This window comes from Microcaecilia unicolor, chromosome 8, assembly GCF_901765095.1.
Source record: "Microcaecilia unicolor chromosome 8, aMicUni1.1, whole genome shotgun sequence".
NCBI lineage: Eukaryota > Metazoa > Chordata > Amphibia > Gymnophiona > Siphonopidae > Microcaecilia > Microcaecilia unicolor.
The window spans coordinates 10814644-10842597 of NC_044038.1; the positions used below are offsets into that span (position 1 = coordinate 10814644).

A 27954-nucleotide genomic window follows, 5' to 3' on the forward strand; every position below is an offset into this window, starting at 1 on the left:
CACATACGTGTAGGACGTCAGACTCACAGAAGCGGAAGCCTGCGCGGCCACATTGGTGATCTGCAAGGGCCGACTTCTACATGGAATGTTGCTAGTGGAATAGCAACATTCCATGTAGAATCTCAAATAGTAGCAACAGTGGAGGAGTGCCTAGTGGTTAGGGTGGTGGACTTTGCTCCTGGGGAACTAAGTTCGATTCCCACTTCAGGCACAGGCAGCTCCTTGTGACTCTGGGCAAGTCACTTAACCCTCCATTGCCCCATGTAAGCCGCATTGAGCCTGCCATGAGTGGGAAAGCGCAGGGTACAAATGTAACAAAAATAAAATAGATACTATTGGAGATTCTACATGGAATGCTGCTACTATTGGAGATTCTACATGGAATGCTGCTACTATTGGAGATTCTACATGGAATGTTGCTACTTTTGGAGATTCTACATGGAATGTTGCTATTCCACTAGCAACATTCCATGTATAAGGCTGCGCAGGCTTCTGTTTCTGTGAGTCTGACGTCCTGCACATCTGACGTCCTGCACGTACATGTAGGACGTCAGACTCACAGAAGCAGAAGCCTGCGCGGCCACATTGGTGATCTGCAAGGGCCGACTTCTAGTGGAATAGCAACATTCCATGTAGAATCTCAAATAGTAGCAACAGTGGAGGAGTGGCCTAGTGGTTAGGGTGGTGGACTTTGACCCTGGGGAACTGAGGAACTGAGTTCCATTCCTACTTCAGGCACAGGCAGCTCCTTGTGACTCTGGGCAAGTCACTTAACCCTCCATTGCCCCACGTAAGCCGCATTGAGCCTGCCATGAGTGGGAAAGCGCAGGGTACAAATGTAACAAAAATAAATAAAAACAGTAACAGGCTGTTCTAGTACTACTAAGTGAAGCCAGCACAAAGGCATGCAATGGACGATGTTTCTTACACACTGTTTGAACACTACGTTGTGATGAGAAGCAAAATAAAGACAATATTGTATCACAACAAAATGGGGGACTAGTAAAATATATTTACTGACATGTACTCGAATCAGATAACATTTACACTCCTTTTCCAAATGTATGAAACAGCACAATCAGTAATACTAAATCAAGTTCACGAAGGCTGTGCCATCTCTCCCACAATCTGGGATCATTTCTGGGCTCCAAACAGAAGAAATGAATCACGCAGGGTGCCTTGGATATACTAGAATCCCTTGCTTCATGCATAAGGCACGCTACATGGCCCAATATTTGCTCCAGATCAGACCCAAGGTGGAGGGGGGTCCCCCCAAAAAAGGGAAGAAACTGAGGAGCAGAAGCCATTGCTAAGCTCTTCATGAATCCTTCAGAGCTCCACTAAACTGGTGCTGGGCTAATGGGGCACAACCATGTGAACTTGCCACGGATGGCTCTATTCTGTCACAAGAGATCTAAACTGCCCAACCCCCCAGCCCTTACAACTTCAGCCATGTGACCCCCATATGATGGTTTGGATATTGTTTTCAAGCCTCACCAAGAAGAGAGAATTTACAAGTCAACAACTGGGTCTTTTCATCTCAGGTTCTCTACAGAGTACGTTAAAAAAAAAATATATATGCAAGGATGTTTGGAAATTTCCTCATTTTTAATGGTCATGATGACTTCTGGCTGGTTTTGTATAGTACAATGAATAATATAACGTTTTTAAAAAAAGTTTCAAAACACCATTTATCTTGTGCCAACATTCCATTTTGCAATAAAACTTCCACCATCTAATACAGGTCTCCGGTCACTGCAGAGCCAACCTCAAGTGTATGAAGAACTGAAAAAAACTCAGTGCAGCAGTAAGGTAAATTTTTTTTAAAATACCCAATATATATCTTAACCAAACTCTGCGTTCTCCACTGCTTTTCAAAGGAACAAAGTGTTACTGCTGCAAATCATCATACACGCGTCCTTTGCCTCCTACTGAAATCATACAGCGTAAAGTTCGTAAATCTTCTTGGCACAGTACGCCAGGGCAGCGAGCGCTAGTGTGTTATGGAGTCTCTTTCTGTGAACGTCATCCTTTCTCACCAGCACCACGGGTGTTGAAGAAGTAAGCGTGTGTAGAGGCAGCCGGGAAAGTTTATGGGCATCGTACTCCACTTGGTACTTACAGCAGGGATCAAACTGCCAGGATATACCATAGAGAGCAGAGCAGGCCACGCTTAGCATGCCAGCGGGCAAGGATACATAGTGAGAATACTCTGATGGAAGTGCCAGCGGGGTGAAGAGACAGGCAGTGCCAGATAGGACAGCGGTCTTATGCAGGCAGTTCCCTACAGTGATCCAGCGGGCCGTCTCATCACCAATGCGCGTGGGCTCGATAATTATGTATTTATACTGAGCTTCCAAAGCCTGCTCCAGCTCATATTCAAACTGGTCCTGTGCATTCTCACCGTTGTAGATCTCATGCACAATGTAACACTCGGTGGAGGACAAGGCCACCCTACAAAATGAAGAGAGAGAGTCAATTGTGTAGAAGATAAAACTGCAACTTACTCCTATTACACTTTGATAGCAGCTGACCTTCAACGTGTGAAAAGCCAAGGTTATAAGGTTTTATTACTGCCTTAGCCTAGCAAATGCATCACCTGTGAACACAAAAGGAAGACATTTTCATGTGCAGCACTGAACTGGAGCACCCACTTAGAACCTAAAGTGTCTGAAGTAGCCAAATACAAAGCATCACAGAAATCAGACAACATACACCAATATAGTAGCAGCAGTTGGCGTCCTCCAATCTCAGATCGAGGGTCCAGGACATCAGAACGATCGCTTTTGGTATCAGCAACCCAGAATCTTACAATCAAAGCAAGAAGGCCCCCCCATCCCCAAACAAATAGGTGGTGCTCCCAAGCTTCCTTTTCCTTTCTAATGCGAGCGTGTCGCTCTTGTACTTGCTGAATACAAGTTCCTGTGCTGAAACTGTGCATTACATGGCCAGACTGACTCATCCTATAAAATGTATTTATTTGTTGCATTTGCATCCCACATTTTCCCACCTATTTGCAGGCTCAATGTGACTTACATAGCACCGTGCTGGCGATCAGCTCTTGGAAAAAAACACACTGTCACTCTATGCTTCACATTTCTCTGCAACGACTGACCTTTGCATGCAGCAGAGATTTTCATCATGAAAACATTTCCATAGGCATAAATTACAGCAAAGCCAATTAAACCTGCAGTAGTGGCTTATGCTAATCAAATCTTTACTATTTCCCTTCCTTCTGCTCTTAAATTCCTTTATGTAATACTATTCACCTATTACCATCAGCACATACTTGCTCTGAATCATCCTCGGCCTCCTCAGTGGTTTACCTGCATTTCTATTACTGGAAAAGGCCAAACAAGAGAATTTTCAAAACATTTTACAGACTCGGCGTGTCCTCTGCATTAACATTATTCATCAGAGTGAAGAGAGAAAATTCTAAACTGTCAACCAAATTTTCTATAAATGTTTTTGCTCCTTTTCTGTTAACTAAAGGAAGGCCAGCTGGGTGGCTAGTGCTACTATGCTGAATTCCAAGCTTGCTGGGAGATAGAGAAATACTGAAGGCAGTTGGGGCTAGCCGTCCAAGAGGCACTATGGTTTTTCAGCGTTCTCTATCTCCACCTGCTGGTAGGCGGATACAACCCATCAGTTAACAGATTCATCTGCTGCTGACGACAAGGAATCCAAGCTTGGATCTTTTCCTCCTTGGACTGTAGCACTCAGTAAGGGGGGAGGGAGAGGGGGAACTACTACTACTTAACATTTCTAGAGCGCTACTAGGGTTACGCAGCGCTGTACAAATTAACAAGGAAGAACGGTCCCTGCTCAAAGGAGCTTACAATCTAAAGGACGAAATGTCAAGTTGGGGCAGTCTAGATTGCAGTGACACCCAGTGGCCACCTTGAGAGCTCACAATTGCAGTCTTCATTAGGAATGCTGATGTACCGTTCCTAGCTGAGGACTGGTACTACATGACTGTATTAAAGATGGGGGAGTGTATAAAATAAGCAAAGAAATCCCTAGGAAAGTTCAGGGCACTAAAATTCAGTCCCAATTTCAAGCAAACTGCAGAACCCCTCCTCTCAAAAAAGGTAATGGCTCAGATCAACAACTTCTTTGGAAAATGTGGTGGGGGGTGGAGGAGTGAGGGGGGGGGGGGCAGCAGCCTAAGCCTGCCTAGGCCAACTCTAATTCTACCAATCACTGCTGCTCAACAGATGCCTGTCTGCGCCTTACTCCATCCTATCATAAGTAAAGAGGTGTGAATGAAATGCTTTGCTGTCCCCATGCATACCCCCACCCTCCCACTCTGTCAGACTGTCAAAGTAATACTTTGATGTTTCTCTCATATATACTATCTGCTACCTCATTTGCTTATTTCCGATCTGACGAAGGGCAACCTTCGAAAGCTAATCAAGAAATGTATTAAGTTATGTCCAATAAAAAAGGTATCATCTTATTTTCTTTTCCATGTTTTATTTTGTTTGATTTCTATTGATATGCATTCTATCATAAAGCATATTAGAAGCCCATTTACAAAATGTTTTCTATGGTAATTTGCGACTGAAGAAAGGATGAGGAGACTAAAGGATAGAGCAGCGAGCTGAGAACCAGGGAACTTTGAGTTCAAATCTCACTGATACCCCTTATGACCTCAGGCACGTCACTTAACCTTCCCCCTCTCCCCATTGTCTCAGGTACAGACTAGACTGTAAGCTCTCTGGAGACAGGGGAATAATCTACTGTACCTGAACAGCACTTTGAGCTACTTCTGAAAAAGGGGCGAGATAAATCCAAATCTCCTTTACCCTCTGAAGAAAGTGATCCCTTTTTTTAGAATCATAGCTGTCAGTTTGGGATTAGCAGCTGTAATCTGACACTGGCCAGTTTCAAGCTCTCAAAACTGGAGCAATTATCTCTAGGGGACAAGGGAGAGCCTGCCTCCCCCCTCCAAAAAAAGTCATAACACCAAATACAAAACTGATACTGCATTACTATGGCACAAGATACAAGCCATTAATCAACTGGCAATCCTGCACTCTCACACAACTTCAGAATTTTAGACTGGCCTCAACGATTAAAAAACAAACTGGACATACAAGAAAAACTCCTCCAAGCACACAAGCTCCTTTATAAGAATCTGTGTATTTCAAGACAGTGAATTCCATGAGCTGAACAAAGAATGGGCCTCATAGAAATAGATTATACCTGTACATCGGTTCACTTAACAGCATCCTCAGACACAAATACGCAAAAAGGTGCTGAACTTAAAAGTAAACACCCAGAATCCATCTTCATCATTAAACCTGGGCAAGCAGTTCAATGAGTAGAAGGTATGCTGAAAATCCACCAGCAAGCACAGGGAAAGAAGCTTTAGTGTCATTTTCTTTTCTTGTGCCAGCACGAATTACCTGCAACTTTTTGGGTGTTTGCTTTTATTGAAAGAGATGGGTGGACAAATTGAAAAGAAGAAGAAAAAAAAAACCAAACGGCAGAGAACATGGTGAAGGCGGTTAGCTTGACAGAGTTTAAAAAGGGGTTAGACGGTTTCCTAAAGACACAAGTCCATAAACCGCTACTAAATGGACTTGGGAAAAATCCACAATTCCAGAAATAACATATATAGAATGTTTGTACGTTTGGGAAGCTCGCCAGGTGCCCTTGGCCTGGATTGGCCGCTGTCGTGGACAGGATGCTGGGCTCGATGGACCCTTGGTCTTTTCCCAGTGTGGCATTACTTATGTACTTGTTTACTCTTTCCAAAAATACTAGGACTAGGGGGCATGCGATGAAACTACAGTGTAGCAAATTTAAAACAAATCAGAGAAAATTTTTCTTCACCCAACGAATAATTAAACTCTGGAATTCGTTGCTGGAGAACGTGGTGAAGGCGGTTAGCCTGGCAGAGTTTAAAAAGGGGTTGGACGTTTCCTAAAGGCCAAGTCCATAAACTGCTACTAAATGGACTTGGGAAAAATCCACAATTCCAGGAATAACATGTATAGAATGTTTGTACGTTTGGGAAGCTTGCCAGGTGCCCTTGGCCTGGATTGGCCGCTGTCATGGACAGGATGCTGGGCTCGATGGACCCTTGGTCTTTTCCCAGTGTGGCATTACTTATGTACTTGTTTACTCTTTCCAAAAATACTAGGACTAGGGGGCATGCGATGAAACTACAGTGTAGCAAATTTAAAACAAATCAGAGAAAATTTTTCTTCACCCAACGCATAATTAAACTCTGGAATTCGTTGCTGGAGAACGTGGTGAAGGCGGTTAGCCTGGCAGAGTTTAAAAAGGGGTTGGACGTTTCCTAAAGGCCAAGTCCATAAACCGCTACTAAATGGACTTGGGAAAAATCCACAATTCCAGGAATAACATGTATAGAATGTTTGTACGTTTGGGAAGCTTGCCAGGTGCCCTTGGCCTGGATTGGCCGCTGTCATGGACAGGATGCTGGGCTCGATGGACCCTTGGTCTTTTCCCAGTGTGGCATTACTTATGTACTAGGAATAAGGATCTCAGGTTGTTGCATTGCCAAATAAGGATTACGGTGGAGACATGTGACTTTAAATTTCTGTAGTCAAGTGCTTTACCCATCATTTCAAATACCATACTAATAATAATTATTCCAGACATGCACATATAACATTTCTAAGTTCTAACATTTTTACACATGCAAATATGTGATTGTGTATGTATGTTTAAAGGCCGCGCGTGAAACCTGAAGTAGGTCAAGGAATAGGGAATCAATCCATACACCTGCGTCATCTTTTCTGAGTTGCTTTTTGGGTTCAGAGGAGCCTCTGTAAGGACAGGGTGCTCCTCAGGGGCGACACAGAGCTCATTGTAGAAGGTGTAGTGACCAGTCTGCTCCCCTGTGTTTGTGCACAAATTGTGTGTGTAAATTAATTGTATATGATGCTGTTCCAGAACTGGGCACAAATTTTGTTTTTACACTGCATTAGGAACTCATGTGCTTGGTGCAGTGCGTAACTAACACAGATTAGAGCAGTGGTCTTCATTCATTCTGAAGCTGGGGCCACGTTGGATTTTTTTTCTATGAGCTGAAGGAGAGCTGCCAAAAACCCTCCCGTGCGGGGCCACGACACTGATGACCAGTGTGTGTCACCTTCAAAGTTCATTAGGGGGTATCCTCGAGGTTATGAGAATTTCCAAATGCATTCTCTTTTGTCTCCTGAGAAATGTCCTTAAAGCATGTGGCTCTTCCCCCATCCACTTTCACCTGTCCTAAGCCTGGGTAGAGGTTGAGTAACAGGGGGGAAAACCCCAATAAGATAGTGGGAGCTACCCCTGGCTTGAAGGACATCAGCCTCTGCATGGAGCAGAAATTCACAAGAACAGTAAGTACAAAGTGGATGGACTTAGGTAATGCTAACTGGCATTTTATAATTCACTCCACCTTGGGTGACATGCTAATAACACAAAGTCTGCAGACACATGTTTTTCAAAATCCCTGTAAGATTCCTCTTCGGCCTGGTTAAATCTGTGTTCCTTTACTGAAGAGTGGAGGAGTGGCCTAGTGGTTAGAGTGGTGGACTTTGGTCCTGAGGAACTGAGTTCGATTCCCACTTCAGGCACAGGCAGCTCCTTGTGACTCTGGGCAAGTCACTTAACCCTCCATTGCCCCATGGAAGCCGCATTGAGCCTGCCATGAGTGGGAAAGCGCGGGGTACAAATGTAACAACAACAACAAAAAAACCAAAGCGACTGCCAACGTCCACTGAAGAAATGGTCTTAAAATATAACCCAAGTTACATACGTAAGCAGATTTTAGCTGGAGTCTGTTGGGATTTCACAATACAGCAAAGAAACCTGGAAAAATCCGGCCAATCCTAGCTGTGAAAACTGTCATTTCCTTGCTACCAAAGTTTGGCTGCACCAATGTGCCAAGTCAAACAAACTTCCTCCTGCTATAAAGCCTATTAAACCATTTTATTGAACCCTGGATTTAGGCACAAGGTTAAAGCTGCACCAAATCCTCATAGCCTTCCTCTGTACAGATCTGCCGCATGGTCTTGCCTAAGGGCAACCTTAAATTCAGCCCTAATTTTGTTGGGACATAAAGTAAAAATACCCCCCCACACACACACAAGCACTTCAATGTAGATCAAAATTCCTGCCACAATTCTGTATGTCATTTCTATTAAAATGAGGCAAAAATAAAATACAGCTCTTCTTACCCTATGAATGACAGTTCTGCCAAGCAAAAAGCACATAGCAAAAAACCTACAAATATCTATAAAACGTCAAAGGTATTTACAAAACTGTTTACATTTACTGCTCAAGATAATTCTGAGTCAGCTTGAAGAAATCTCGTTGAAAACCACAAAATCAGAACATGAAACTGGACAAAAATACAAAATTCATCCGGTCTGGCTAGTTTCACTCCTGGTGCTCTGGATACACAGAACTTATCAGAAGTTGTTTGGAATTCTGTTACTGGCTTTGCCTCCACCATCTTCCCTGCATTCAATGCAACCATCACACTTTCTGTGAAGAAATTATTTTCTGATGTTGCTCCCGTACACCTCTACTATTTTTACCAATTTTTATGCCGAAATTGGGTGGCGGAGCAGGTGGGGGAAGAGAGGCTGGTGGTTGGGAGGCAGGGATAGTGCTGGGCAGACTTATACGGTCTGTGCCAGAGCCGGTGGTGGGAGGCAGGGATAGTGCTGGGCAGACTTATACGGTCTGTGCCAGAGCCGGTGGTGGGAGGCAGGGATAGTGCTGGGCAGACTTATACGGTCTGTGCCAGAGCTGGTGGTGGGAGGCGGGACTGGTGGTTGGGAGGAGGGGATAGTGCTGGGCAGACTTATACGGTCTGTGCCAGAGCCGGTGGTGGGAGGCAGGGATAGTGCTGGGCAGACTTATACGGTCTGTGCCAGAGCCGGTGGTGGGAGGCAGGGATAGTGCTGGGCAGACTTATACGGTCTGTGCCAGAGCTGGTGGTGGGAGGCGGGACTGGTGGTTGGGAGGAGGGGATAGTGCTGGGCAGACTTATACGGTCTGTGCCAGAGCCAGTGATGGGAGGCGGGACTGGTGGTTGGGAGGCGGGGAGTACTGCTGGGCAGACTTATACGGTCTGTGCCCTGAAAAAGGCAGGTACAAATCAAGGTAAGGTATACACATATGAGTTTATCTTGTTGGGCAGACTGGGTGGACCATGCAGGTCTTTTTCTGCCGTCATCTACTATGTTACTAGGGTTCTTAGATCTTTACAGGATCAGAGATTCTGGTTATCAGCGAATTAAACTGAGACAACTTAAATCTGAGCACCCAATATTTTATTTAATAATTTATATCAAGAATATTATGATATATGAGCAGTTTCTCCATGCGTTGATATATAGAACCATTTTAATATTCAATACCCCAATTAATGTAGTATTTTGAGAGGACCATAGATTACCTTCTTTAAAAAACGCTGTGTGGAAATCGACCTAATCCAAAGCCTTTTTTGTATCTACATAGTAGATGACGGCAGAAAAAGACCTGCATGGTCCATCCAGTCTGCCCAACAAGGTAACTCATAACCAGCTCCATGACAGCAGTATGCAGGTCCCTGGAGCAGTTTTAGTGGGTGCAGTGCACTTCAGGCAGTATCTGGCACCTTTTCAACGGAATTATCTTCTAAATTATCTTTGCACAGAAGAGAATTTTAAGAAGTTTAAAATGTTGTTGAAGACTGTAAGGAGGCCTTTCATGTTGAACTAGATGGTGACAGCAATTATACACCAGCTTCTTTCAGAACACAGTTTGGAATGGATTTAAATGAATCGTGTTTTTAGGTCTTTCTATGAAAATAAAGGAGTTCCTTTTATTAGGTTTTTAATTTATTTGGTATTATGCTTGTTTTTCTTTTTATCTGTATTGTAAACCGCTTTGATATATATAAGTTAAGCGGTATATTACATTTTTAAACAAGCATTGGAGCCTTATTCCGTAACAGCTTGTTCTACAGCGTTTCCTAAACCTGTTCTGGAAGACAGTACTTGGGAACCACTGTTGTAGAACAGGCTTGTCCAGGTTCAGTCCTCGAGGGCTGCTAACAGGCCAGATTTTCAGGATATCTCTAATGCATGAGAAAGGTCTGCTTGCCCACTACATCCACTGTATAGGCATATTCCTTAGGGATTTATACTTTTAAATCCCCAGCATCGCTGGCTCTGTCCGCTGCCCTCTCACACAATGTTGTTACCTTGAGGGCAATCAATCACATCAAGCAGGGAAAGACATGACCCAAGAACTGGACTGCTATAATTTACAGAAACAATACATTTGTTGTGATGAATAACCCTGGTAGAAATGCAAGGCCAGAATTTGGTCTTGAATGAAACTTTATTTCAAGTAACGGGGCCTCCACAAACGGCATATAAATTAACACAATAGCATAAGGCAAAATAATGACCTTTTGCATATGCTAGTGGCAGAGTCAAGTCAAGAGGCCAAACGTCTAAGGCCTGTATAGGACAAAAAGATGATAATGTACAGACGTAAAGCCCCCAGGGTCAAAATATGCCCTGGGGCAACCCAAACAGGGGTTGGAAAACTACCAAGAAATCTTAGGAGCCTGGATTTTCTAAGATGGCGTTTTTCTTTTTTCTCTTTGTATTTTCAGGGGGGGGGTGTTGGGGGGGGGGGGGGGTTGCCTTTCTTTTTATTCCTCCTTCCAAATACTTTTCTCAGTTTCTCTCCCTTCTCAGCTTCTTCCCACACTCTCCGTTTCTGCCTCCAGTAACAGCATTTCTGACTTTCTTGGCTTCACTGGTAGCAGCCACCATAAAGCTCTCTCCCCAGTAGCAGCTGCCCCAACCCAGGCCACAGTAGCCACTGCAACTCCCTTTCACTGGCTCAGACACCATCAGCATTTATTCTCTCAGGTGCCAGTTCCAAATTTCCAGTAACCAAACTCTCTGATCTGTAAGAATATAAACAAATGAGAAAAGCAAGCAATTTACAAGGCCTTCATTTCTTTGAAGGTGTGAATAACCATGTGGATAAAGATGAGCTGGTTGATGTAGTAAAGCTAGATTTTCAGAAAGCTTGTGACAAAATTCCTTGTGAGATACTCCTGAGAAAATTTTTAAAAAGTCATTGGATAGGAGACAGTGCCCTTCAGTGGATTAGGAATTGGTTATTGGACAGAAAAGAGAGGGTAGGGTTAAATGGCCATTTCTCTCAATGGAGGAGGGTGAATAGTGGATGTGTACTGGGACCGGTTGTACTTCACATTCATAAATGAGATGGAAATCGGAACGACAAGGGAGGTGATTACATCTGCAGATGACACAAAACTATTCAAAGCTGTCAAAACATATGCGGACTGTGAACAATTGCAGAGAAGACCTTAGGAAACTGGAAGTCTGGGCATCCAAATGGCAGATGAAATTTAATGTGGATAAACGCAAAGTGATGCACATGGGTAAGAATGTGGTACTTGTCACCTGGCTGGATCCAGTTCAAGAGCAGATGGTGCCCTGCCTAGTCTGGAAAGGGAGGGGGAGGCATGGTCTCTCTAATTACACAACTTGCTACTTCTCTAAGAATGACATGGCACACGGTCCCTTCAGAGTCTTCCTCCCTTGTAGTGCTGGATTTTTACCCTGCTTCTGTGGATGTGAGGCTGCAGCATGATGTGACTGAAGGTTTATCTTGTCTAGCTCCTTCTGTTCTTGGGTGCAGCTTTGAAGTGGCAAGGCCTCCCAGACATTTTAAACAAGCGGCAGCAGACAGGAAAAAGTGGGGATCTTGCCTGTCCCGAAGAAGCCACTGGACCACCAGGGTGCCTTGAGGTACGTGCGGGCAAGGAAAGCAAGGCTCGGCTTGCCATATGGTTCCGTGGGAACCCCACCAGACCTGGGTCCATCCCCATGGACGTGGAGGGGATCTTTGCTTTCCCTGTTCCCGTGCAGCTATCTAGTCTAGACACTGGAACCACTGTGCAGGAGTCGTGCATCTGCAGACCTGCCAGTGGTGGGGGCTGTTTCACTAGTGAGGGACAGGGAAGCTGCCTGTACCTAGTGACTGAAAACACCGGCAGCAATGCAGCTGCAAGGGTCCTATATAGCTTACAGGGAACAACGACTGGGACCCAAACCCAGACTCTCTCATTCAGCAGTTGAGAACACAGTCATCATTGTGTCCCCAGGGACCAGAAGCTCCATCTTGGGGATCAATATAGGACCTTCCACCACTGAGCCGACCCCCAGTTTGCTTTTTTACTTTTAGCAACTGTCCAAAAAGGCCTGAAAACAGATGGTAAGTGTAGTTCTAAATGGGAAATCATTTTTCCTTCTGTTCACGATCACCTGCCAAATGCTAAAAAACACACAGCTTCTCACAAATTAGAGCAATGCTAACATTCATTAGTTATCTGCCAACAAATCACGGGAAATAACTTTAAACCCATGTGTCACTTGTGCCAGTTCATTGCTCTATGTATGTTTATATTTCCTGAACTACAAGTCTGCAGAGGTAGGATCAGCAGAACCTGGGCACGGAAAAGGACGATAATCGCCAGGAAAATTAATCCAGTTTCCTTTCCTGGAGGCCACTGGCATATTGGCCCAGGTCCAAAAAAAATGCCAATGTCCTTTCTGGGCAAGGAATATGTTCAAACAGTGCCACGATGTTCCTATGATCCAAATTTAGGAAAAGACAATTATTTAATGGATAATGGATGCCACTGCCTGTAATACATGACAAGCCCTGAAAACCACGGAGTATGTACAGTGCAAATACCAAGAGCAAATAGATAACCCAACAAACTTGTGTCCCTGCCTGTAACTTGCCCTGAGATTGGATTTGCAAAATGCAAGCGATTACATCTAAAATTCAAACCCACAATAAACCCAGTGTTATTGTTTTCTGCTGCCTTTTGTTCAGGGGAAATCTTTGTGGGCAAAAGCATTTTCTTTTATCAGATTCAAGATGTTTTAAAGGGGAACATCGGATAATTGAGGTGGAAATTTGCTGTGTCCCCAAAGCCCAATTTTCAGGATTTCCACAAATAATATGTATGAGATCTATTTGCGTGCAATGGAAACAGTGAATGCAAATAGTAACACAGTAACATAGTAGATGACGGCAGAAAAAGACCTGCACGGTCCATCCAGTCTGCCCAACAAGACAAACTCATATGTGCTACTTTTTGTGTATACCTTACCTTGATTTGATTTGTATCTGTCATTTTCAGGGCACAGACCATATAACTCTGCCCAGCACTATCCCTGCCTCCCAACCACCAGCCCCACTTCCCACCATCGGCTCTGGCACAGACCGTAAAAGTCTGCCCAGCACTATCCCTGCCTCCCAACCACCAGCCCCGCCTCCCAACACCGGCTATGCCACCCAAATAGATCTCATGCATATTCATTGTGGAAATCCTGAGAACCAGGCTGGGTTGTGGACCTCAAGGACTAGACTATACTACTGTTCTATACCAATGAAGGTCATTTACAAACACCTCTCCGGCACTATGTAAGCCACATTGAGCCTACAAATAGGTGGGAAAATATGGGATACAAATGTAACAAATAAATAAAAATACGTACATAAAAAAAGGGGGGGGGGGATTGAGAGATGGGTCAGAAAATCTATGGATAGGAATTTTCTTAGTAAACTTAATTTCATAAGTACATAAGTAATGCCATACTGGGAAAAAACCAAGGGTCCATCGAGCCCAGCATCCTGTCCATGACAGCGGCCAATCCAGGCCAAGGGCACCTGGCAAGCTTCCCAAACGTACAAACATTCTATACATGTTATTTCTCATTTTGCACAATAAGCAATCCAAGCTTTAACCATACTCCTCCATCAACCTGTACTCAAATGTTAATGCTACCATCTTGGCGTGTAAAAACACAAAGTAACAGTAGACTAGGTCTATGGAGCCACCATCCAAGACGTTCTAGGCGTCATCATGGACAGTATGTTGAAATCAATCTGCTCAGTGTGTACAGTGGTGGCCAGAAAAGCAGAGAGAAGTTAGGAATTATTCACTCCTACCCTAGCTGACATAATATTTAACCATCTCTCTGATCTCATGTGCAAGTTTCTTTAGTCACCTTACTTTCTAACGCTTCTTACTCTCTTACCTATCTATATGTTCCATCAATGCTTATACCTTACACTGTCAATTAAAATGTTCTATTACCTATTGTGTTGACGTTGTAAGTAGTATACTATGTATTATTTGAATATTTTTACTGCTGTAATTGCCTACTGCTCATGTTTGATCTATTCTTACTGTACACCTCCTTGAATGAATTCCTTCAGAAAGGCAGTAAACAAATCCTAATAAATAAAACAAAGAATATTATAATTTCTCCATATCGCTCCATGGTGTAACCTTATCTAGAGTATTGTGTGCACGTTTGGTCGCCACATCTCAAAAAATAAAATAAAAAAGTGGAATTAGAACAGGTTCCCAGAAGGGTGACCAAAATGATTAAGAGGACAGAACTCCAAAGGCTAAAGAGGTCAGGCCACTTCAGCTTGGAGAAGAGATGGTTAAGTGAGGATACTACACAGGTCTACAAAATCCCGAGTGGAGAAGGTAAGCCTGAATCATTCATTTCTTCTTCAAAAAGAGGACAGGCTAGGGGACACACCATAAAGTTACATGGTAATACTTTTCAAACAGGAGAAAAATATTTTTTCACTCAATGGTTAAGCTATGGGACTTCATCAGAGAATATAGTAAAAGTAATTAGCACACCTGGGTTTAAAAAAAAAAAAAAAGATTTGGACACATTCCTGGAGAAAAAGCCCATAATCTGCTAAGCCACTACTTATCTCTGGGATCGGTAGCATGGAATGTTGCTACTTTCTGGGATTCTGCCAGGTACTTGTGACCTGGATTGGCCACTGTTACAAGAAGGATACTGGGCTAGATGGACCCTTTGGTCCATCCTAATATTTAGTTATTTATTGCATTTGTACCCCACATTTTCCCACCTATTTGCATGCTCAATGTGGCTTACAGAGTGTTGTTATGACAAAAGTCATGACAGGAGGATACAATCGATGGTAAGCTGAAGATGGATGAGGAATTGGAGAATATGGTGTTAGATAGGATAGTTTAGGAGGTGAATTTGTGTCTTTAAGGGTTCTTTTTGTAGGCTCTATTGAAGAGATGTGTCTTCAGAGATTTGCGAAAGTTACTTAGATTATCCATGGTTTTTAGGGCTGGGGGTAACCCGTTCCATATCTGTGTACTTCTGTAGAAGGTAGAGGCGTATGCCTGCTTATATTTTAGTCTTTTACAACTGGGGAAATTCAGGTTGAGGAATTTGCGGGCTGATCTCTTGGCGTTTCTGGGCGGTAGGTCCACAAGGTTAAACATGTACAGTGGGGCATCTGCGTGAATGATCTTGTGTACGATCGTGCAGATCTTGAATTCGATACGTTCCTTGAGTGGAAGCCAGGGAAGTTTCTCTCTTAAGGGTTTCGCACTTTTGTATTTGGTCTTTCCAAATACGAGTCTGGCTATTCCTATGAGCCTACACACTTCATTCTCATTACAATACTCCAGGCTCTGCAGATCTTTGGTCACCCATTTACTCCTTTGCAAAGCATCCTCTGTGCTTATCTCATACTATCAAGATTGTCTTTTTTTGGTTTTTGCCTCCAAACCACTGTATCCATCACCCTCTCTCAAGGGATATTTCCTAATGCTATGTCCAAGTCTACCCCCTTTAAACTTCATTCTCTAAACTTCCTTTCTACTGAAAAAATATATATATTTTTGTTGTTGTTGCTATCAGTGTTTTTATACATTTGAATATTTCCATTGTATGCCCCCAAAATCTGAAGCACAAATATATATGTATTTTGGTCACTATTAAAAAAAGAGCAAATGTTTAATTCCTTTTTTAAATTTTAGTGCTGTTTTTCACACAGCTGTACAAAATGAAATGGTTAGTTTGTGCTTTCTTTTAACTTTTGCATCTTATCTGGCCCTGGCCAAAACTCATCTAAATCCTGTCCCTCAAGACTATCCTCTAACCTTTTTACTCCTTAATCGCAGTTTGATCCTTTCCTATCGCTCATTATTCTTTAATTCTGTTTTCTCCCTGCATAGGTCCCAAACCAGTGCTTCCCAAGCTTTTTTTTCCCCAATATGAACCCATGTTAACATTTAAAAACATACATGACTCGAGATCGGTGGTTCTGCAACGTTCAAGTAAGACACACCAAACACTAAAATTCACAGCTGAACAAAGCACACCTACATATTTCATTGCTTAACTAAGTTTAGAATGAATGTGCCTATTCCATATCAAAACGCTGTACACATCCAGTCCCAGATTTCTCACTTGTGATACTACAAAACAAACATAGAAACATGATGGCAGATAAGAGCCAAATGGCCCATCCTCCATAACCACCTCCTTTTCCTAAGGGATCCCACGTGTTTGTCCCACACTTTCTTAAATTGTGACACAGTCCTAGTCTCCACGACCTCTACTGGGAGGCCATTCCACGCTTCCACCACCCTTTCTGTGAATGAATACTTTCGTAGATTCCTCCTAAGCCTATTTCCTCTTAACTTCATCATATGCCCCCTTATTCCAGAATTTTCCTTCATTTGAAAAAGGTTCACTTCCTGTACATTAATGCCCCTGAGATATTTAAACGTCTCCATATCTACTCTCTCCGTCCTCTCTTCCAGCGTATACATGTTGAGGTTCCTGAGCCAATCCCTATATGTTTTATGTCCAAGACCAATTACCAATTTTGTAGAAGCCCTCTGGTCCGACTCTATCCTGTTTATATCTTTCTGTAGGTGTGGTCTCCAGAATTGCACACAGTACGCTAAATGGGGCACTATCACCTCTTCGTTCCTGTTTGTCATTCCTCTCCTTATGCATCCAAGCATCCTTCTGGCTATGACCATTACTTTTTCTACTTGTTTGGAAGCTTTAAGGTCATCAGACACAATCACCCCCAAGTCCCTCTCTTCCTTCGTACACACCTCAGTAACAGCAACACAAAATCCCTTCACTGCCAGATACTGTGATGCAACACAAAAACCTGCAAATATGACACTCAGAATCTATGGACAACAGGCCTGCAACATTTTTAATTGGGGTTGGAGGCAGCAATTAGTATTGGGGGTAGCGAGGAAGCAGAAATAGAGACCAGTTACTGGGATTTCAAGAACCTGACTCTTAAGATTGCTGGTCTTCCCAGCTTACAGGCACTGATGGCTGTAAAGGAAAACAAGGGCTTACTGTCCTCCCACCTCTTGGGAACACACTGAAGAAAATAAAAGACCTTCAGTCTGATTCCTTCCCCCACTTATCCAGCACAGGTCCCCTTTGTCAATCTGCATGATTTCCAGGAAGTCTACATAGATGGGGGACAGAGCCTATGAACATACCGACTGCCACTACAACACATATGTCACAATGGAAGTACAGAACGAAGGGGAGCAGCTCTCCTATGACCCCATTTTGGAAACCACAGCCCGAAAGCGCATGGACAAGTCTCGCTGTGCTATCTGAGAAGCTGAGTTTATCAGCTCAAAGAGATTTCTTCTAGATTCCACTATGGAAAACACCAACCATTCGCTGCAAGTCCACATATTCCCAAAACACAGTAGCCGGAACGTAAGAACAATGCCAAGCGGAATTCTATATCTGTCTCCTGTATAAGGCAGGACGGATCAAGATAGGCTGGAATGCACTTTGATGGCAACTCCAGTAGTTGAGACGTAAGGATAGTACTGGGCAGATTTATACAGTCTATGCCCTGAAAACGGCAGAGAGATCAGAAGCAAATATACGGATTTTATACCATATTCATTGTTGATTTAATCATGAACTGATAATGAGCGAGATTGTTGGGCAGACTGGATGGACGATTTAGGGCTTTATCTGCTGTCATCTACTATGTTACTATGTACGGTACATGTATAAGCTGGAAGAGAGGTGAGAGGGGATATGATGATAGAGACGTTTAAATACCTCAGTGGCATCAATGTACAGGAGGTGAGACTTTTTCAAATGAAGGAAAACTCTGGAATGAGGTGGCATATGGTGAAGTTAAGAGGAAATAGACTTAGGAAGAATCTAAGCAAATATTCTTTCACTGAAAGGGTGGCGGATGCGTGGAGTGGTCTCCCGGTGGAGATTGTGAAGACGAGGACTGTCAGAATTTAAGAAAGCGTGGGACAGGCATATGGGATCCTTTAGGAAAGGAAGAGTTAGTGGTTACTGAGGATGGACAAACTAAATGGGCCATTTTGCCCTTATCTGCCATCATGTTTCTAAGGGTCATGGACTTGATATATCGCCTTTCTGTGGTTATAATCAAGGCGGTTTACATATTATATACAGAGTCACAAGGAGCTGCAGTGGGAATTGAATCCAATTCTTAGGCCACTGCGCTAACCATTAGGCTACTCCTCCACTCCACTATACTATGTTATTTAAAATGGTACTTGTGTTCCACTTTTCTACATGAAGTTTGATGCAAATTACAATTAAGGATCAATAAATATTGTGCCTTACTTCAATTAAACTATGCATGACAAAATAAGCACATTTTTCAAAAGATGTCTGAATATTTAATCTCAAACATGCAAATTAATCATTCTCAGTAGTGATTTGAGAATCTAAGTTTCAACCTTTTGTCTCATGGTACACCATCAGTTTTTTAGGATATACATTTTTGTATTATTTAACAAAAGAATATTAAGATGTAGGTTAAAATTATTTCTTTTGTAGAAAATCTATTCTTCAATTAAGAGCCACATTATAATCTACAGCTCAGCTCTGAAATTGAAAATTCAGCAAATAAATGTTGGGAAAATGTAGATGCTCCGATGCAACTTCCTGTGAGCGGGATATGGCCGAGGAAAGGCCCCGCTGACCGGAAAGGCAGCTTGTAGCGCTGCTTCGGCCGTGACCCACTACAGCCTTTGGAAGACCTGGCGAGCAGGTGAGAACCTGGAGGGAAAGAGATGCTGGAACCTGATCCAACCGTAGGGAGAGAGATACTAAAGTGCTGTTCAAACTACGCTTTCCCCCAAAACACTTGCTGACCATCCGTAGCACAGTGAATGGGGGAAAAAAATCTATATAAAGAAACTAGCTCCCTAGTACTTTGGGTCCAGAGGGGGAAAAAAAAGGGGTCTAGAAGCTAGATAGGGCAAACAAAAAAGTGAAACTAAAAATACAACTATTTTTATTTTTCTGCTCGTCCTCCCCCGGCACTCTCCTAACTCTGCGCCCTATCAATAATACCTACCTCACCAGAGATAGGGGCAGTTTCCTCTCTCCCAGTCACTGTCTCTTTCACCACCATCTCTTCCTCCGAGTGCTAGAGCCTAACTTTAAGGGCGTCCAGGACTTTTCCAGCCTTGATCATGGCATGCGTCTTCATAAAATTAGTCAGGTTTACTTTAATCGATAATGTCAGCCAATAATCAGTCATTCAGAATTTCATTATCAATCCATTTTTAGTATTATTGTAAAATTGGAGGGAAGGCTTTTCCCTCATTTTCTTTATCACTGATTTTTGAAGTGAATGTAATTTAAAAAAAAACAAAAACAAACCAATGTTGCTGCTCAACTTGGTGACCATGCGAATACTAAAAATTACTACGTTGCCAGTTTCAGCATTAAGTTGGATCAGAAGATACTCTATCCCAAAATGGGAAAACTATTTGTGTACCTGGTGAAGTGATGGAGACGAAAACAGTATCTGAATTCAAGAGAGTGATAGGGAGAGTAGACGACATGGACGGGCCATATGGTCTTTATCTGCCTACGTTTTTCTCGGTTTCTAAGCTACAAGCTGTGTATGGGCAGCAGCAAATTTCAAGATCCCCTTATACCGGTAGTTTGCAATCTAGTCCTCCGTTTTTCAGGATATGCACAATGAATGTGCATGAGATACAAGTGAGCAGTGCAGGCAAATCTCTCTCATGCATATTCATTGTGGATATCCTGAAAAACCAAATGAGTGTCTCAAGGACTGGGTTGAGAATCTCTGCATTAGGCAAATGCTGAGTCTTAAATTGTACAGACGACCAGAGACCACTCAGAGCTCAAGAATGACACGGGGACCCGTGGTAACCGCAGGAATGGGGACAAACTTTGACCCTATGTCATTGTCTACTTTCAAGGCTGTTGACAAATTGGACAGTCATTTGGGGGGAAAAAAACAAGCAAAAGTGCTGGCCAAAATTTGCACTGGGAGCCCTGGGCATTCCTGCTACCAGCACATCTTCTGAGAAGACATTTGCTATTGCAGGAAACACTGTGGAAGACAGGAGAGCTAGACTGAATCCTGAGATTGTTGACGACGACTTATTCATCCACAGATTATTTAAAAAAATCATAATAGGGCTTCATAGGGCATATTTCTCCCCCGCTAGGCATACAGAACAGGTTGTATTTTGTACCTCTGGACACTTCAACAGGGTGGATTAGGGTTCCTTGGGGTGGCAGAAGTCAGCTGTTGTTGGGGTTGGAAGGGTAGAGGGCGTTGGTGGTGGTGGGTTATTATATTTGCTCATCGTTATTATTGCTTTCTATTTGTGATTTATAAGCAACGGTTGCACAGAAGATTGTTCCTTTTTATACTTTAATAAAAAGATTTAAATATAAAATCATAAGTGTTTGAAGTTTCTGTAGATAGGGACAGAGCCTGCGGGGATGGAGACAAACTTTGTCCCCATGCTATTCTCTACACAGAGCTGCAAGCACCAGACAGACTAATCTCTCTATATAAAAGGCAACCCCAACGTTCTGAAGCCTCCACGGAAGTTGAGGCGCCCGAGATATCCGGTGTGCACTGGAGTGTCTGCACCGCCCTCGCGTCAAAACGTCATGTCGAGGGCGGAGCTATGACACTCGATGAGGGCCGAAACGGAAACGCCACAGCGAACAAGGCAAGTAGCTCAGAGGGACGGAGGGAGGGGGCCCCTTGCTAGCGCCCGTTTCATTCCGCTCAGAAACGGGCATTTTTTCCTAGTATTTACTAAGGCACAAGCATCGAGGACAAGAGTCCATATCAGATGCAAGTGAACTGCCCTCCAAAAGCCTCTGACTCGGTAGGAGGCCGATGAAGAAAACTGTGCATTAGAGCTTATATGCTTATAGGCGACTACACCGCTTCTAATGCAAATGTAACAAGAAAGTTCTGCTGCAGTAAAGTTAATCATAAGCAAATTCGAAGCAAATAGAACTTGTGCGCTATTCAGAGTAGGCATACTGGATGCATCTCATCTCTCCCTACATTCCTCCCCGTAATCTCCGCTCGCTGGACAAATCTCTCTTGTCGTCCCCCTTCTCCTCCACTGCTAATTCCAGGCTTCGTTCCTTTTCCCTCGCGGCACCTTATGCCTGGAATGGACTTCCTGAGCCTGTACGTCTAGCTCCATCTCTACCTGTTTTCAAATCTATGATGAAAACCCACCTTTTCACCACTGCTTTTGGCTCCTAACCACTACTCAATTCCCCTATCCTTGTTCCTTCTCACCCAGTACTTTCCTCACCCTTGTCTTGTCTGTCTGTATTTTTAGATTGTAAGCTCTATCGAGCAGGGACTGTCTCTCTGTGTCAGGTGTTCAGCGCTGCGTGCATTTGGTAGCGCTATACAAATGTTAATAATAATCTATATATATAAAACTCACCCTCAACGTTCTGAAGACAGTGACGTTAGTGAAGCCAAGCCCTGACTTCCTTCAAAAAGGTTCGAAGGTTCGTGGTGGTGAAGCCACCAAAATCGCTCCGGGCCCCGCCCTCGAGGGCAGAGCAATGGCAGAACAACCAAGGGGTTGGCAGGGAGGCGGGGGGGTGGGAAATCGCTACGGGCCCCGCCCTCGTGTCAAACGTCATGACGTTGAGGGCGGAGCAATGCCAAAACAACGAAGGTTTTGGCGGGGGGGGGGGGGGTGTTGCCGACGAAAACCTTGCTAGCGCCCATTTCATTTGCTCAGAAACGGGCCTCTTTTACTAGTAAATAATAATGCACAAAAACTTCTGCACCAAGAGCAGCTAGTACAGTGCACATATCCAAGCAAAACATCAGCACACTTCTGCACGTGTGCAGAAATGTTATTCTGTGGATAAGTTCAACGTCCACAATTTCTTTGCATAATATTTTTTGTGAAGCCGTTATCTACACATAGAGCATCATTCCAGTACATGTGAAAATAGGTTTTGCACCTGTGCACTGAATCTAATCCTCCTGTTCTGTCTTAAAAAGTTGTGGGTAGTTATGCTCTCAACAAAAAGAAGAAACTGGCGTTAAATCCTCACGGACCCTACTGCAGAAGCATGAACTAACCCTTCTATACTTCTTCGGACCTGGTGTTCAAGTTTTAGCGCAACTCGCCTTAAAGTGTTCTACATACTTTTCTGCAAACAGATTATAGACTCATTAATCATTTTAATATGCGCTATATCGTATAATGTTATCGTCTGTGTGAAATACTTTGCAGTTAGGGGCCAATGCAGAAAGCTAGCACAGCATGCTACAGACATGCAAATTATTGTTTGAGTTAAAAATCGAAGAAGAAATCCACAGCTCAGTGCAAAAATGATTAATGATTGGGCTCAGGCACTAACCAGAAAGGCAACATTTAATATAATAAAACGCACCGTGAACAAGCCATCTGACGTCACTCCCAGGCCGTAGGGTTCGTGGCGTTCGTGGTGTGAAGCCACCCAGCCGTCTCTGCCCCGCCCTCGCGTCAAACGTCATGACGTCGAGGGCGGAAACAAAAACAAACAAATCCGGCAGCACAGCGTCAGGGAAGGAGGCGGCGCTCCCGACGTCTCCAGCCTTCCCTTCGCTGTGTTCCGCCTTCTTCTGACGTCATCCTTGACGTCAAAAGAAGGCGGAACACAGCGAAGGAAAGGCTGGAGACGTCGGGAGCGCCGCCTCCTTCCCTGACGCTGCGCTGCCGGAACTGCCACGGAGGTAAATTTAAAAAGAAGAAGAAAAAAAAAATAGAAATAGGGGAGAGAAGAGAATGGGCAGTAAAGTTGAACAATGGGAGCGGGAGGGCAGGGGAGAAACGACAGCATGGATGCGAAGGGGGGGAGCATGGATGCGAAGGGGGGGGAGAAGAGGGCGGGCCAGGCTGGGATATGGGAGAGAGAGGAGCATGGATGCGAGGGGGGGTCATGGAAGGGAGAGAGGGGACTTGCTGGAAAAGGATGAATGGAGGCGGCAGGGGACAGAGGAGAATGGATGGCCATGGATTGGGAGGGCAGGGCTCAGGGAGAGAGGGGAATTGCTGGAAAGGGATGAATGGAGGGGGCAGGGGACAGAGGAGCATGGATGGGCATGGATTGGGAGGGCAGGGCTCAGGGAGAGAGAGGAATTGCTGGATAGGGATGAATGGAGGGGACAGATAGGCATGGATGGATATGGATTGCAGGGCTCAGGGAGAGAGGGGAATTGCTGGATAGGGATGAATGGAGGGGATGGATGGATATGGATTGCAGGGCAGGGCTCAGGGAGAGAGGGGAATTGCTGGATAGGGATGAATGGAGGGGACAGGTGACAGATGGGCATGGATTGGGAGGGCAGGGCTCACACTCTCTCATATACAATGTCTTTCTGACTCTCACTCTCACACACTCTGTCTCACACTGTATCACATTCACACTCTATGTGCCACACAGTCACTCACACACTCGCTTGGTCTCATACACTCACTCTCACAGAGAATCTGTGTCTCACACACACTCTCTCTCTCTCGCCCACACACACACACTCTCTCTCTCACACTGTGTCTAACATACACACTTGCACACACTCACATTCTCACACACACACTCTCTCACAAACACTCACACCCAGACTCACTCTCTCTCTCTCTCTCACACACACACACACTCACACTTTCACTCTGACTCTCAGTCACTCTCACATACACTCTCCCAAACATACACACTCCGAGGAAAACCTTGCTAGCGCCCGTTTCATTTGTGTCAGAAACGGGCCTTTTTTACTAGTTTTATATAAGGTTTGTAGTGCCCCTCTACCAGATTTAAATACATCCCAGTGTCTACTGCATCCCCCCCCCCCCCCCCCCAAATGTGCAAAAACTCCACCCTTTCTTGGTATCTACTGCACCCCTCCATCCTGATCCCAACTGTATGAAAACTCCACTAGACTACCCAGGAAAAAGTTTTGAAACGTGGGTAGGAGGGGTCACTAGACTAGCAGAGAAAGGTTTTTAACTGTGGGTGAGGGAGGTATCTGGGACAAGGTGTTTGGGTTGGGGGAAGAAAGAGGGGTGCGGTAGACAACTCTTCTATGCTGCCCTGGAGCTGGCAAAAACTTTACCTGCATTAGCCATATAGCCAGAATTTTTACATTCTTTTTAATGCAGTGTGCAACCAGGGTTTCTGCATGAGTTAACACCTGTGCAGAAACCCTGTCTGCATTGCTAAATCCATGGTTTAAACAAAAAAAAAAAAACAATGTTAAACCTGAGGTAACCACGTGGAAAGTTTTCTGCATTGGCTTTTTAGTCCGTAAGTGTCTGCACCTTTGTGTCATTTTAGCTATCTCACTAGAACTGTAGAGAAACAAGCACATTTTATTCAGACACTAGTGGAACCATGCCCGAAACGGGCCCTAGGAAGACTGTCATGTAAACTTTTTTTTTTTTCTCTCTCCCCTGCCCTCCCCTCCATGTCCAGCAATTCTTCCTTCCCCTCCCCTCCATGTCCAGCAATTCTCTCCTCTACTGTCCTCCCATCCCATCTATATCCATCAATTCTCCTCTGCCTTGCCCTACCCTCCCCTCGATGTCCCGCGATTGTCTCCTCCCCTCAATTTGTACCTGAAAGTTCTCTGGCTGGCTGGTGCTGGCTTCCGTTAGTAACATCCCTCCTGACGTCAGCTCGCCTCCAGCGTTCCCTTCCCTCTCACTGTTCCGCCCTCTGACGTCATTATGTCTTGATGCGAGGGCAGGACAGTGAGGGGGAATGGAACGCTGGAGGCTGGCTGACGTCAGGAGATGTTACAAACCCAGGCAGCCAGACATGGAACATTGGAGGTGCAAATTATTATATAGGATGTCAAAATCCGAACTGAAAGAGAACCTGCAGCAAAACTATCATGACTATAGCTAACAGTCCACAACTGTTTCCAGAAAGTTGCACTTTATGAGCTGTCTCTCATTCTCTGCCCTTGTGGCTGTTGCTTCAATGGTGGAAGCTTGACACCCTAATAGACATATGTTCAAAACTCCGGCGCTGTTCTGCCGTAAAACAGTGCAGAAGTACAACTCCCTAATGCTCAACGCTAATGAGATGCAAATACAGGCACGCTCAGGCCCCAATTCTCAAAAATAAATGTAAGCGCTAGCGGCCATTAGCAATGGACTAGCTCCCGCATTTACCTACGCAGAATGTTCAGAGGCCCGGAGCGTGGGAACAAACAAGCATGCTGAACAGCGCAAGTATCATGCGAATGTAATCAAGCTCATGTAAATTAGATTATTTTGTACCCCTCTTCAATGCTCAGAAAAGAGCGCCCAAAACAAAGCTGCCTTACAGCTGCAAAAAATAGCGCCAGGTCAGAGCAGGCGTTAGGATATTGGAAGAAAGGATTTCTCATGATACTTTCTTCAAAATCTGCTGGTTTTGACTGCTTTTGGAGGTAGAAGACGTCCGTGCAAGCCCTTAAGCACTGGTTGTGAGAGTCACAGCAGACCTAAAAGTAAAAGCACACATTGGTGTCTGTTCCCTGCATTCAAATATAAGCCCCCAAGCTACAATAAATAAATAAAACCCCGAAAAATGCTTATAATTAGGCTGCGGAAACAGACATCAATGTGCACTTCACGACTGGGTTTTGCCAAGTGCATGCGCACAGGAGCTGAGCTTCCTGTGGAAGTTCTCTGCGCATGTGCCAAGCACAATTCTCCTACCGAACTCCTTAATGCTCAATGTATCTCATTACAGTTGAGCATTGGGGACTTGTTCTGCACTGTTCCGGTGGTTTTTTTACGACACTGTCCGAACAGTGCCCAAGGTTTGAGCATCTACTTACCACAGCATTGAGCATTAGGGAGTTCGGCAGGAGGATCGTGTTTGGCTGCTGTATGCATGTGCCTGGCAAAAGCCGAATGTGAAGTGCACACTGACATCTGTTTTCTGTGGCCTAAATATAAGTGACATTAGTTGGGGGTTTTTTCTAGCTCGGGGGCTTATATCTGAATGCAGGGAACGGACACTAATGAATGCTTTCACTTTTGGGTCTGCTGTGATTCACGCATACTCACTTCTCAAGACCAGTGCTTAAGGGCTTCCTTCTGCCTCCAAAAGAAATCAAAACTGGCAGATTTTAAAAAGAAATCCTCTCTTCCAAGCTGGCGTTATTTTTTTGCAGCAGTAAGGCAGCTTTGTTTTGGGTGCTCTTTTGTAAGCATTGGAGAGGAATACAAAATGACCTCATTTACATGAGTTTGATTACATTAGCATAATACTTGCACTGTTTGTCAGCATGCTTATTCCTTCCTACACTCCGGGGGCCGGGCCACTGAGCACTCTGTGTAGGTAGGGTTACAATATGGCTCCAGAAAAAAAAGGAGGACACGCTGATCCAGTCCGGGTTTTGCTTCCATTGAAAGCAATGGGAGTAAAACCCAGACTGGCTCAATCTGTCCTCCTTTTTCTGGAGCCATATAGTAACCCTATGTGTGGGTAAATGCGGGTGCAAGTCCAGCGCTCATGGCCTCTAGCACCTGTGTTTACTTTTGAGCATTGGGGCCTAAGGTTTTCAACACTTCAGCAATTACCTAAAGCAGGGGTAGGCAACTCCGGTCCTCGAGAGCCGGCAGGCAGGTCAGGTTTTCAGGATATCCACAATGAATATGCAGGACACAGATTTGCAAGCACTGCCTCCATGGTATGCAAATCCAATCTCCTGCATATTCATTGTGGATATCCTGAAAACCTGACCTGCCTGCCGGCTCTCGAGGACCGGAGTTGCCTACCCCTGACCTAAACCAAACAAATACAGTTAGAACATACATTTACAGTCATACAAACTGGCTCCTTGATACACACACTAAATCTTCTAAAACATTAAGCAGCCATGGGAGCCGACTCTGTGGGTGCTTGAGCACCCCCAATATTGAGAACATTCCTTATATGTGTCCAGGGAGGGGTTATTTCCACTGGGCTGAGCACCCCCCCCCCCCCAACAAACCATAAAATAGGAAACCACTCCATGGAGCCCTGGGGGGTCCTGGGGAACTTTGAGGGGGGGGGGTCCCATTCTGCTTACGCTGCAATCACGAGTCTCGCCACCACGCCCCTGCCCACGTCCTCTACAGGGTCACCTAGTCCTTCCAGGACCAGCCCCCATCCCCCACTTTCTTTGCTCCTAATCCCCCCCCCGGGGGGAACGAGCCCGGCTTCCTCCTATCCTAGTGGGGGAGGGGCGCTCGGAACCGGGTCTCCCAGCGGCGTCCGGATCCAGGCCGAGCTTCCGCTGCTGCAAATGGACCTTTCTCCGAGTCCAAGGGAACTGCAACTGGGAGCCACACTCGCCCCCCTCCCCCAGGACGTCCCACCCCCACCCGCAGGCCCCGAACAGCGGGCAACTAGGCCGCACACTAACCGCTCTCTGCGGGCCGGGCCAACGCGTCTCCTTCCCCAGGCGGCCATCTTGGAGCCTCCACTCGCTGCTGCCTTTCTCCACGGAGGCGAGCTCCTGAGCGGGGGCTGACGGGAAACGGAGTGCGCCCAGAGAGGCCGGGCGCCGGCTAGACTAGGGAGCGTCCTCCGCGCGCACTACCAATCCCGTCGGCCGCGAGCAGCGTCACGGGAAATGGCGTGCGCCGACAGAGGCCGGGAAGCAGAACGTCGCGCACGAGCATCACGGGAAGGGTAGTTTCAAGACGTGCTCGGCTTTCTTCAACGTTGCAAAATAAACATACATCGT

General features: G+C 44.8%; 1 protein-coding gene across 1 annotated transcript; it reads right to left on the reverse strand.

Annotated features, from left to right (window-relative positions):
• Positions 1-862: 862 nt before the first annotated feature.
• Positions 863-27756, reverse strand: TMEM11 (transmembrane protein 11). The gene is made up of 2 exons (XM_030211037.1): positions 27631-27756; positions 863-2454 (listed from the first exon to the last, which is right to left on the reverse strand). Exons 1-2 carry the CDS (start codon positions 27675-27677, stop codon positions 1938-1940), a joined length of 564 nt encoding a protein of 187 aa, XP_030066897.1. The 5' UTR covers positions 27678-27756; the 3' UTR covers positions 863-1937.
• Between the last annotated feature and the right edge of the window lie 198 nt (positions 27757-27954).